This window comes from Lepidochelys kempii, chromosome 8 (assembly GCF_965140265.1).
Source record: "Lepidochelys kempii isolate rLepKem1 chromosome 8, rLepKem1.hap2, whole genome shotgun sequence".
NCBI classification, from domain to species: domain Eukaryota; kingdom Metazoa; phylum Chordata; order Testudines; family Cheloniidae; genus Lepidochelys; species Lepidochelys kempii.
In genome coordinates, this window is record NC_133263.1 from 78,155,501 (window position 1) to 78,168,471 (window position 12,971).

The 12,971-nt window shown below is 45.8% G+C and overlaps 1 protein-coding gene across 1 annotated transcript in view; it reads right to left on the reverse strand.

Moving 5' to 3' along the window:
• The window catches only part of LOC140916627 (calcium-activated chloride channel regulator 1-like), a 31,585-nt gene extending 18,896 nt beyond the window's left edge, over positions 1-12,689 (reverse strand). The window contains exons 1-5 of the mRNA XM_073358300.1: positions 12,540-12,689; positions 10,646-10,786; positions 10,021-10,171; positions 8,212-8,329; positions 5,267-5,444 (exon numbers count right to left, since the gene is read on the reverse strand). Of these exons, the coding sequence (XP_073214401.1) occupies positions 5,267-5,444; positions 8,212-8,329; positions 10,021-10,171; positions 10,646-10,786; positions 12,540-12,689 (738 nt within the window). The remainder of the gene's footprint in view (positions 1-5,266; positions 5,445-8,211; positions 8,330-10,020; positions 10,172-10,645; positions 10,787-12,539) is intronic.
• Between the last annotated feature and the right edge of the window lie 282 nt (positions 12,690-12,971).

Consider the following 12,971-nt stretch of genomic DNA (forward strand, 5'->3'; position numbering starts at 1 on the left):
TGCCACCATGTCTTCGCTGCTATTTTTAGCCTCACTAGCTAGATTAAAGCTAGCACCAATATGCGTACCTGAGCTTCCATCATACCTCTGATTGCAGTGTAGACATACCTGTATTTAATCACTGTTTTTAAGGATGCCCTGGCAAATCAGACATCATCAGTAAAGTTCACAGTTATGTAGATACCATGAGAAAAGGAGTACTTGTGGCACCTTAGAGACTAACCAATTTATTAGAGCATAAGCTTTCGTGAGCTACAGCTCACTTCCTCAGATGCATATCGTGGAAACTGCAGCAGGCTTTATATATACACAGAGAATATGAAACAATACTTCCTCCCACCCCACTGTCCTGCTGGTAATAGCTTATCTAAAGTGATCATCAGGTGGGCCATTTCCAGCACAAATCCAGGTTTTCTCACCCTCCACCCCCCCACACAAATTCACTCTCCTGCTGGTGATAGCCCATCCAAAGTGACAACTCTTTACACAATGTGCATGACAATCAAGTTGGGCTATTTCCTGCAGGAAATATGTCCTGTAGACATAGGAAATATGTCCTGTAGACATAGCAAAATATCATTAGAGACCTGCAGCTGGATGAATCATACCCTGAAGGGCCACAAGGGGGCAGCCCATTCAGAACAAACTTGGGGAAGAATGCAGACACAGATCCAGCACCGGGGGAAAGGGAAGAGGTCAGGACATTTAAAAAAAAACAAAAAAACCCAGACACATAAGGAAGAGACTCCCCAGCAGTATGGACATGGAGCAATTACTGAAATCAACGGTGGAGCAAAACACCCACCAACACCAGCAGCAACAGCAGATCCCACAGCAACTGGCCCCTCAGTAGCAGCAACTGACTTGAGACTTAGCTGCTCAGCAGCAACAGCAACAAAGGTTGGTGCAACAGGGCATTACCTGACTGCAGCTTCCCACAGTCGCCAAGCTTCTGCCATGGGTCTGGTGGACATAGACCTGGCCTGGGCCCTGGTACCCGTCAGATTCATGAAGATGGGGACTTAAGATGATCCAGTGACTTTTCTTGAAAATTTTCAATGGGTGGCAGGGGTAGCACGGTGGCCGCCAGAGCACTGAGCAGTCTTACCCATCACCTACTTGACCAGGACAGACCACAGGCTGCCTATTGTGGGCTAGACCCAGCGACAGCATGGGATTATGCCTCCAATAGCAAGGTTTATGCCTGTGGCAAGGTGGCCATTTTAAACTCATTGGATATCTCTGTGGGCCTGGTCCTGCCTGGTGGCACAGAAACTACAGGACTTGTGCTGGTGGTGTGGGGTCGGTGGGGGAGCTCGCAGGGCAGGGGACCAATAACAAGTTCTGGAGGGTCTGGGGCGGGCGGGCGGGCGGGGAGCACCCTCCCGCAGGACCCGCTTAAGGAAAAACCGAGAGGCGGGTGATAAGATACACCTCCTGGAGTACACGCTGGAGAGTATGAGGGGTGGAGAGCACTGGCCAAGTGCCAGGGGATCCACCCAGTCCCCCCGGTCATAGTCCAAAAGGTCTCCAAGTCTGGTTGTTCCTGCCAGGACCAACCTTTGGTGCACCAAGTGGGACTCCGCCTCCTGCACACCAAGTTAGGGGGTTGTGTAGCAGGGCCTCTGTGAGGAGATCTGCCGGTGGCCGCCACTGACCTGGTCACCGAAACCAGCTTCCAGGTCTGGAGGAAACCCTGGTAGAGTCTAGCGGAAGACCCATTGGATGCAGATGAAAGTGCTGTCAGTAACATTGGAGCACTCAGATGTGGTGAAGGAAGGCGTGCACCAACGTGCTCCATGCTGAACTAACTGCAGCATAAAGGAGTCTATGCAGGGCCTGGAGGTGGAGGAGATGGACCTGACTGCAAAGGAAGAACAGGTTCTGTCCTTCCCCCTCCAGGGGAAGACTCAAACCCCCCACAGAGACACAGAGCAGTCCTGGCCAAAAGAATTCCAGAGCTAACCTCTGGAGCCGGGCCAGGATATCCAGGACCGGGCTCAGGATGTTGAGCCAGTGCCAGAGCATGGACAGTACCGGCTGGTGGAGCACCAGTGCCCTCCCTGATAGGGAAAGGCACTGGAGCAGTCCTGTCCACCTCCTCAGCCGCTCAGCCACTCTGCCCTTCAAATCTTGCTAGTTCTCTAGTGGAGAGGGATGGGTGGCGGCAAGATAAATGCCCAGATAGAGCAGCGTCCCCACGCTCCACCGAATAACCTGAATCACGGGTGGGAGGGAGTGTCATGGGTGGTGTCCCTGACCACCAGGCCAGAGCTCTTGACCCAGTTGACTGGAGTGGAGAAGGCCACCGAGTAGATAGCCTGGCGGGTCTCCAACCTGCGACAGGTCAGTCAGGTCCTGGACCATGAGGAGTATGTCATCAGCATACGCTGACAGGACCACATGCAACTCTGGCTCACAGAGCACCCACCCTGTTAACCTTCTACAGAGGAGACAGAGGAAGAGCTCAATGGCCAGAGTGTACAGCTGGCCTGATAGTGGACATCCTTGACACACCCCTTGCCCAAAGCTGACAGGTTTGGTCAGAGTCCAGTAGAGCCTGACCAAACACTCCACAGAGGCATACAGGACCTGGAGAAAACCCACAAACTGGGGCCTGAAGCCAAATGCCCACAGATGTCCTGGAGATAACCGTGTTCCACCCTGTCTCCTGGACAAGGGACAGGACGGCAAACGACAGACCATCCCTACACCTTCCATCAAGGAGGTCCCGGACCAGATAAAGATTGTTGAAGATAGCATTGCCTGGGATGGGGCAGGTCTGGTGGGGTGGACCACATCCACCAGCACGGACTCCAACCGCAGCAAGATGGCCTTTGCTATGACCTTGTAGTCCATGATCAGAACCAAGATGGGATGCCAATTCCAAAGGTCACAGAAGTCTCTCTTCTTGGGTAGCAAGATGAGTTCAGCTTGCCTGCACAACAGGAGAGTCACCCCACTTCCACAGGACTCAGCCCAGATGATGGCAAGGTCTGGACTGAGGACGTCCCAGAACATGCGGTAGAACTCCACAGTCAGCCTGTCCATATCTGGAGATTTATTAGTGAGCATCTGATGGAGGGCTTCTGAGAACTTGGTCAGAGTGAGAGGCAGCTCCAGCCGGTTCTGGTCACCTGCGCTGACTGTCAGGACTCCATCCCAGAGAACCCTGTAGGCATCGGTGTCAGTCAGATCAGGGAGAATAGGCTGGAATAGAAGGTCTTGGCCCTCACATGCATCTCCACCAGATCTGTGAGGGAGTGCCATCCTCTGCCAACAGGTGACATGCTTCTTAGCCCCCTTCTTTTTCTCCAGGGAGTAGAAGAAGTGGGAGCCGCGATCCTTCTCCCAAAGTAAATGGATGTGGGATCGAACAAAGGCACCCTGAGCCCCATGGTCTTCAAGGGCCCGAGGGAACCAAGAGCTGAGCCAGTGCTTTGGACACAAACACCAATTAATTCCCCCCCACCCCGGGTGGACTTGACAGAGCCTAATTAGTGGATTAGAATGGGCTGGGGGAGCACTAATGAGCAAATTGGCCCATTAACACAGGAGGTAGAAAAAGGCATAGGAAGGCAGTGCAGGGGTGCGAAAGGCAGACTAGCAGAGCCAAAACCAGGAAGGATCTCTGGGTAGCGAGATCCCTTCCCTTCCCTTCCCTTCCCTTCCCTTCCCTTCCCTTCCCTTCCCTTCCCCCTCCTCTCCTCTCCTCTCCTCTCCTCTCCTCTCCTCTCCTCTCCTCTCCTCAGAGAACTGAGGAGAAACTGAAACTGTAAATAATGATGGTACATGGATCGGTAAGGGTGTGGGAAGAGCAAATGCAAATAAACTGCACAGGGGGGTTTGACAACTTAAGGTTCCTGAGTCTCTGCAGACAGAGAGAAGACAGGATCAGGACATTGCCCTGTCAGAATGTCAATCTCTTAAAGCCATAGAAAGCTGGGGAAGGCCTATCTGTAGCTCATGTGAACCTTCTGCTAGGTGGTGTTAGCAGCAACAAGGGCCAGGTTCAATATCTGAGATAGAGAGCAGCTGAGGAGTGCATAGTCAGGTTCCAAGGCAGAGTCAGTACCAAGGGTCAGAGTCCGAGTCACATTTTGGGGTCCAAGTCAGAAGGTGAAGTCCCAATCAAGCTGAGATTGGAGCAGGGAGAAGTCATGGCATGCTGTTCCCTGGACACTTCCTGGAATGCCCCTTAGATTTATATAGGGTGGGGAGCCAACCAGAAGTCATGGGGCTGCTGTCTGTCAGACCCCTGAAGGTGGGACTTCCCATGGTCTGTGTCCACAGCAGGTCATGGGCAGTGCCTGGCAGGATACGACTACCAGTTTGCAGCAGGGTTCTCATCTATTGTTGCCTTTCTCAATAATCTGCTTAAGAACAGCAGCCTGAGAAAGATCCGTTGAACGGAAACCTGTGAGAAGGTCTTTCAGCAACAAAAGGCTCACCTTTGTACAGAGCCCATTTTATACAGCCAAGAAATTCCTCCTACACACTGATGCTTCTGAAGCTGGATTCGGGGCTGTCTTCTCCCAAGTGGTTAATGGTGAGGAACATCCCATTCTGAGTTACAAATTGTTCCCAAGAGGGGCCTACTCCATTATAGAAAAAGAGGACTTAGCTGTGAAATGGGCCATGGAGGCACTCCAATATTACCTTCTTGGCAATTAATTCACCCTGGTCATGGATCGTGCATCTCTACGATGATTCCATGCCATGAAGGACATCAACCCCCAACTCATGGTGATACCTCTCTCTCCAGACCTTCTCCTTCTGTGTCTGGCATAGGACTGGGTTGCTCACTGAAATACAGACTTTGTCTCTCAGTAGAGGGCAAAGCAGAGACCTAAGTAAGATCCTTTTTGTGTGTGTGCATGTGCACACAGGATGGGTGGGTGATGAGGCAAATAGGCCTGGCAATGACAAGGTTAATGAAAGCCTGTGGATTCACCTCACAATACTTCAGCAAATGTTGGACATGGGGAGGGAAGGACTGGAAATGTTGCTCGGAAAGCAGAGGGGAAGTTTTTTGGGCAGAGTGATGGGTGGAAAAAGGCTTGGAACTGTGAACAAAGAAAGTACCTCCTGTTGTTTGATTCCTGCTATCTTCAGAGTAACAGGACTTTATGTATATTCTTTGTAAACAAACCAGATTGCATCAAAGAAATACTTTACTACATATCAGTTTCTCCTAATGGAAACAACCTACAAGACCCCAAATATTGGCTATCCAGTTGGGTGAAAAAGCAATAACAATACTTACAGAAGGGAGGCTTTGCATGTACATTATAGATGCTAGGGCATTTTGTGTTTTATCTGGTACAAATTTACATCCGGCTTCATACAGCTTTGTCTGTTGATCATATTTGCATTCTCTTGTCGTGCAGCTGTTTCCCGTGCAGCTTTGGACTATGTATTTACCAGTGATATCACCTGAACATCTGAAGGAAGATGAGATAGCAAGAGGCTTAGCTAACAAGCCACATATAATCAACAAATAAGAATCTGTTATTTATTAATTGAATCATTGTAGGCCCAAAGCCTCCAAACATGACTGGCATTAGTTAGACACCATGGGCAGTGGGTGAACCACGGTCTTGGGGAGGCTAGCTAGCTCCTGGGCCACCTCGCCTTTTCTGCCTGGGGCCCCACCCCTCCTGCCCACCTTCCCCCTCTGGAGTGCAGAGGCTCCCCCACTCCCGCCAGCCCCGGGCCACTCGAGCACCTCTCCCTGCCAGTCCTGGAGCGCCCGGTGGGCAGGCAGGCAGCGCAGCCCCTAGCCCCAGAATGGCAGGCAACCAGGCGAGTAGGCAGCTGAGCACGGCCCCCCAGCACAGTGGGTGGGCAGCGCACCTTCCCCTCCCAGAGCGCCAGGTGGGCGGGCGACACGAGTACCGGCTCCAGCCGCCTGGAGTCCCTGGCTGCAGGCCAGCCCCCACCAACCCCAGGGCAAGAATGGGAGGTCTGGAGGCTCCCACCCAAGGTGGAGGCGGAAACAGCCCCCGGCCTGTGTCACAGGCCCCCCGACCTGGGCAGGTGGAGGGTCCCAGGCTCCGCACAGCTGCCTGTGCAGCTCTCCCCGACCTGGCTCCAGCCAGGGTGTGGGGCTTCAGAGCCGCAGCCTGGCCATTATAAGAGCCGGATGGGCAGGTGGAGGGTCCATGGTTCCTCTTAGCTGCCTGCGCAGCTCTTACTGTGGCCAGGCTGCAACTCTGAGGCCCCTCCCGGGTTGGGGAGAACCGTGCGGGCAGCTGTAGGGAGCTGGTGCGGCGTCACAGACCCTCCTCCTCTCCCAGGCAGCCGAGACTCGGGCTGAGGGCTGCTCTCAGCCTCCCCCCCGCACCCTGGGCAGGTCTGCCATGGCTTCCCACAGCTGTCTGGTCTCCCCGGCTGGACTCCGTGCTGGCCTGGACGGGGTTGGGGCTTGAGGGGGGAGGAGGAGGGGAAGGGATGCGGTCCGGCCAGGCCCGTTCACTTTCAAAAAGTGGGAGGGCTATGGCCCCCAGGTCCCCCCTGGTTCTGGTCCTGGGCCCCGGCTACATGAGAAGGAAGAGTCACAACAGAGAGCGGCTGGAAGCAGGAAGGGATCAGGGGGTGGAGTGTGGGCGGGGTTATTTACAGATTGTGTGTCAAACACCATCTATGTGAAGAATAACAATGCAAGTGCCTCCGCTATTCCATCAATATGCATCAATCCAGACATGAAGGACCCTCTCCTGAGGTCAACTGGTACTACATTCTCCATGCCCATTCAATCACTGCCTCTGGGACAGAGTTCTAAGGCTATAGCTCACCCAAGACTCTGATCACTAAGGTACTATCTATTCCCCCTGGAGTGGACTTAACTGGGAGATGGGTGCTCAATGGCTTAATTAGACACAGGGCTGATGTGCTAATGAGAGCAATCAATCCATCAGCTGGGAGTAGTTAAGAGGCAGGACGGAAGTACAAGAGGGAGGATGCCAGGAGATACAGAATGGATACAGAAGCTGAAGAGATCTTTTCCTCTGCCACCCCAGAGAGTGGGCTATGGGGAAGTTTACATACACTGGTATGTTGCTGCCCAAGACTGTACTGATGAACTGGTGGATAAATAAATAAATAACACACTCATGCTTATAAATCTGGAAAGTGTCCAACCAGTTTGTGGTGGTTGAAAGGGCAGAGCAGGGAGCCCTGTCACAGTCTCCTTCAGTGGTGATTGCCAATTGGAGTGCCAATTGCAGTTCAGAAGTTTGGTGATGTTGATACTTGTCCATTAGGAATTGGACTGAAAACACCAATTCATTTCACAGTGGTCAACAAGTGACTGGCTGATAGTGATGAGTTTAAGGCACTACCAAACTGGTTCCAGTTCAGATCAGTGCCTGAGATGTGAAAAGTTCTGTATCCCATTTCCAACCCTCTGAGATATCCAGTCTCACTCTGTTTTTTTGTTTCTCATTGACAGAACTGTACATTTTAAAAACACCACTTAAAAATGCAGAATCTAGAGAACATTATTATAAAATAGTAATAGCACTATAACATGGCAATAATGGGGTGTGCACTTTCACCATGTCCCTTTTTAATATTTAGATAACACTAAACATGAACTAGTAAGAATGTTTTGGAATTTCAAGGATCACCCCCCCCCCCCCCGAGGAACTTGAGAAAACATTCTTATTTACAGGTTTCAGAGTAACAGCCGTGTTAGTCTGTATTCGCAAAAAGAAAAGGAGTACTTGTGGCACCTTAGAGACTAACCAATTTATTTGAGCATGAGAGCTCATGCTCAAATAAATTGGTTAGTCTCTAAGGTGCCACAAGTACTCCTTTTCTTTATTCTTATTTACTACATGCTAACTGCTATTTGATAAAGCCATGGTAAATCAAAATGTAGAGAAGGTAACTCAAATCTGTAAAATTTGCACCTAAATTGCACCTATAAATTGCACCTAAATTAAAAGCTCATTTAGTAATAAAAATGTGACACATTACAAAATGATAGTGATAATTCAATGAGACTGATCTGTAGGCAGCAGTATTGTTAGTTAAACATTATTGTATAATCTTCTTTTTTAATCCTATGAACAAGACTTTCAAGGATTAAAGACTTTTCGCATGGGGCTCAAAGTACAGACTAAACACAGAAAACCAGTATGTGCCAAGTATCACTGAGGTATTTAAAATTTCATCAGCTGAAGATAAAATATAAAACATTGTTACCTAGTTGCTTCAACACTTCCTGTTCCAGAGTTTACAGACACATAGAAAGGTGCATCGTTATTATATTCATCAAATACTCCCCAACGAAGATGGGCCCATTCATGGACAAAAACTTTAGCTGGGGAAGAATAGGATCATTTGTGAATTCTAAATACAACACTTTATAGTTTACTTTATATTTCCATAGATCATTTAAACAAATTTAGGCCCAATCCTACAATTGTCTCTGCTTGGACATACCCCTGTGCCCACACAGGACTCACTGTGGGATCCGGCTTTAAACCCAAATAGATCACTGTGTTCAGATTAATCCTCCCAGAATATTAACAGACCTAAAGTAAAGATCTTTTTCCATACAGTAGCTTCTGACTATTCCAGGTATCAAGCAAGGTTTCTCATGTTACCCATGTCTTTTAAAATAATAATTCTTGGCTCTTATATAACACAAAGGAAAAGGTGTATATTAGAAAACCATACAGAAGTTAGTTTAACTTCAGTTCAGGGTAAAACTAAGGATTACTTAGTAACTTACTTATTAGTAACTTAGTAACTTATTACTTATGTAGATAGTTGAAGGCGGATAAAGTGTAAAAGATTAGACAACCAGAATACTTTTGCAGAAAACCAAACTATCTCACCAAGACAATCTAACCCCTTTCTTGCAGGTGTTGGAAAAGCCATTGACATGGAGAATGTATATAATGTTGTCTAACTAAAGCTTTCAACTAAAGATGGGCCAAGGAAGCAGAGCTCAGATCAGATTAAGTTTAAACCAGAATTCAAGGTTTGAGTTCAATGCTTCACTTGGCTAGAATTTGCGTTTGTATTTGATTTAACTAGAATCCAATGAATTATTCTAAGGAGATTTTTGTCCCAAACTTCCAGAAATCTGATGAGAAAGACTGTTCTTGTGAGACTTCCACCATTTTAGGCCAACAAACCTCTAAATTTTTGATCCAAGCTAATGCAGTTTCGTCTTGGATTTGAATCCCAATAACCTTGCACATTTACCAGGGTTCAGATTTGAGGGGCTGGTTTTGACCTAGCTCTATTTTAAAAGAAACACATAAATGATTTATTCTAACTTGTGTATGGAACAGAGATAAATAAATTGGACAGTATATTGGTTAAATGGACATAGGAGAAAGTCATTGTTAATGACAGGAAGTTACACTGCACAAAACTGAGAGGTCTCTTTTGGGCCTTTTTTATTTGTTTATTAATGGCCTCGCATAGGCAATGCTCATGCAGCCAAAAAATTTGCTGATGAAATCAAAATGGGAATATTGTTAATTCCTTGTGAATGTACACTTACAAGAAGGGTAGTTGGGCAAATGTGATTTTCAGAAGTTCCAATAAAAACCTTCACGTCCTCAGAGCAGGATCCGCTCATGAGCGTTTGGTCTATTCTAGAATCCTCTGAGACTGGTTTTACCGGCGTATTCACCAGGTTACACCCACTGCAACTCTCAGATTAGTTTACTGCACTGTAATGTTAGGATATAGATTATTCCAAGTCAAAGCAATGATTTAAGAGGACAAACAACTCACATTTACTGAAAAAATATTAGCCAGAATTTTCAAGAGACTGGTAATGTTAGGTGCCCCCATTTCTGAGTGTTCAACTTAAGACTCATCCAGGGAGCCTGATGTTCAACACTGTGTGAAAAACCAGGCTCTTTTAAAGTTTTGCAGCTTGGGCAACCAAAAACGGAGGCATCCCAAATCACTAGTCACTCCGGAAAATCTTGGCTATTGCATATTTATAACTACAAAGGCAGAAAATTAAGGTCCAATAGATGGTGCTACCTCGTGATCCATAGATGTTATTCAAATTGTCTTTTAACAGGAAGTCGGGAGTGAAATGAATGTATCGTCCCTTTTCCGCACATCCTCCATATTGCAGCGTGTAGGGATCATCTCCGTACTTCAAGAAAGGATTAGCCACGATAACATCTGCCTAAAAATAAAATAGCCCTTGTTTAAAGAGCAGGAGGAAATAGAGGGTGGTAGATGATTCTGTTGAATGGGCTCATCCTGCAGCTTTTACTCATGCAACACTCCCATTGATTGTTTCCCTGGGTAAGGACTGCAGGACTGAGCACTAGAGGGCAATACAAATTCTAAAAATAGGAATTTATATTCCCTCATTATTGGAAAAACTTAGGTCTTGTCTACGCGGTGGGGTAACACGCACTACCGGGGGATGTGTGTGTGTGATTTCTAAAGTGCAGCACTACATTAAAGTGCATCAGGGAACGCTTAGTGCACACCAGCAGGTTCTACAAGGACCAATTAATGAGCAACACATTAATGTGTTTTAGAAATCATACCTCCATAGTGTGCATTACTCTACCTTGTAGACAAGACCCTACGTCTTAAGCGTATGAACACTACATATATTTTTGATTTATAAGGGCACTCTAAGTCTTACCTTATCATATGACTCTGTTTTTACACTTAAATACTCAGGTTTTGGCAGCCAATGCAGAGGAATTATAATTTTTACAGCCTTGAAAAAAAATCTCTGTTTTGTAGCATGGAACAAGTAAGTAGAAGCCTCTTTGATCATGGCCTGGGAGGGAAAGAAAAGATTTATGAATCACAAATTGAACGGTAGAGGCAATGAGTAGTTTAGCCTGGCCAGGAAAGAAGAGTACATAAAGTAACACTAAATATGTGACGGCATAGAAAGAAACCAATCTTGGCCAAGGGAAGGGCTGGGACAGATTATTTCCCTCATGGAGCAAGGAGAAATCAAATTGTAACTCTGAAAGACTCTGGATTGCTCCTAGGACAGTACAAATATACACTGCTCCTTGCTCAGGGCTATGATAAAAACCAGAATCTATCCCTTAAAATAAAACCTGAAAGAGATCCTTCCAAACATGACATTTCTTCAAAAAAGTTACATGGGCTTGAGGTGATGGATGGTTCAGTCCTGGACTAATCCTTTTCATTAATCTGTAAAGTGTACTGTGGTGCTTGGTTAATAAAATAAAATGATAAATTGTAAGTAATATCCTGTTGTTTCCTTTTTCTTCTCCCTGGGATTCCTCATTTCTCTGTTCTACTTGTATTAGGTTCTACTTTCTTCCTGCCTCTACAGTGGGCACTACTTTGTCACTATTTTCCTGTTTCCCTCCTCCTTGTTCCTTCCCCACCTCTCTTGAGTACTTTGGGGGTCACTAGTTAATGGCTATGCCCTCCTCTGTTTATTGTTCTCTTTACAGCAACTGAATGCTCAATGACCAAATCATGTAAACATGGAGTAAAGATCTACACTGTGACACTGAGAACTTAAAGAATAACGAAAAACAGAAATATCACGATATACATATACACACACACACACGCATACATATACACACAACAAGGGTGTTTAAGAACACAGTGAATGCCTGCAAGGACAGGGAGAAAGGAGGGATAAAAGTAAATGGCAAACTCTGTAATGGAGCTGAAGTAATTGGAAATTAAATATCCATGTTCTGGAGATTCTCTAGTCTAAGTACTCATGTTTTGGAAAGAAGTAATTAAGTTCTGGTCTCTAGTCTAAGTACTCATGTTTTGGAAAGAAGTAATTAAGAAGGAGGTGATACATATTATCAGCCTGACCTTGAGCCATAATATTCCTGTTAAAATTCAAGAGATGAGTACACTTATTTCATTAACAGCAGCATCTGAATAAAAATTCAAGCAAAGAACAAATTTAGTAACCATAGAATTGATCTTGCTCCCATGAAAATAATAATAATAATAAAAAAACCTTGACATTAATAAAAAGAAAAGGAGTACTTGTGTCACCTTAGAGACTAACCAATTTATCTGAGCATAAGCTTTCATGAGCTACAGCTCACTTCATCGGATGCATAAAGTGGAAAATACAGTGAGGAGATTTATATACACACAGACCACGAAAAAATGGGTGTTTATCATACACATTGTAAGGAGAGTGATCACTTAAAATGAGCTATTACCAGCAGGAGACCCCACTCTTAAGTGATCACTCTCCTTACAATGTGTATGATAAACACCCATTTTTTCATGGTCTGTGTGTATATAAATCTCCTCACTGTATTTTCCACTTTATGCATTCAATGAAGTGAGCTGTAGCTCATGAAAGCTTATGCTCAAATAAATTGGTTAGTCTCTAAGGTGCCACAAGTACTCCTTTTCTTTTTGCGAATACAGACTAACACGTCTGCTACTCTGAAACTTGACATTAATGGGAACTGGAACTGGTCTTTTAGGATTACTGCTAATCTAGAGGTAGGAAATAACCTGGAAGTCTGAATATCACTGAATGACAAATATACAAATGTTCTTACCTGTATGTTTCTAATGATATTGTGATCTTCTGGTAACTCAGGGTTAATTGCAATAACAATATCCTCGTAGCCACCATTTTTCAGCTGTACTGTAGAACCTTTCACCATAGGTACTAAAAATAAAAGAACAAAGCTCTTAAACACCCTCATTGTCCCGTTCCCCACAATTTTTTGTTATAAAAATGATGGCACAGCAGTGCTATTTGTACAATTACTGATTCACATGAAGGCTTTGTACATTTTATGGCAAGTATATATGGATCTGCTGTGTAAATACAGGTTGCATAACTGCGTCCAATCTGATGGTGTCAGGTTATATATTAATACACTAGAGAAATTCCCAAAGACTGTAATGATCTAAACCTGAACTACTTCCGTATCTATTTCCAACACATGAAAACAAAATAAGGCACCAAAAGAAGAGTGAGACAA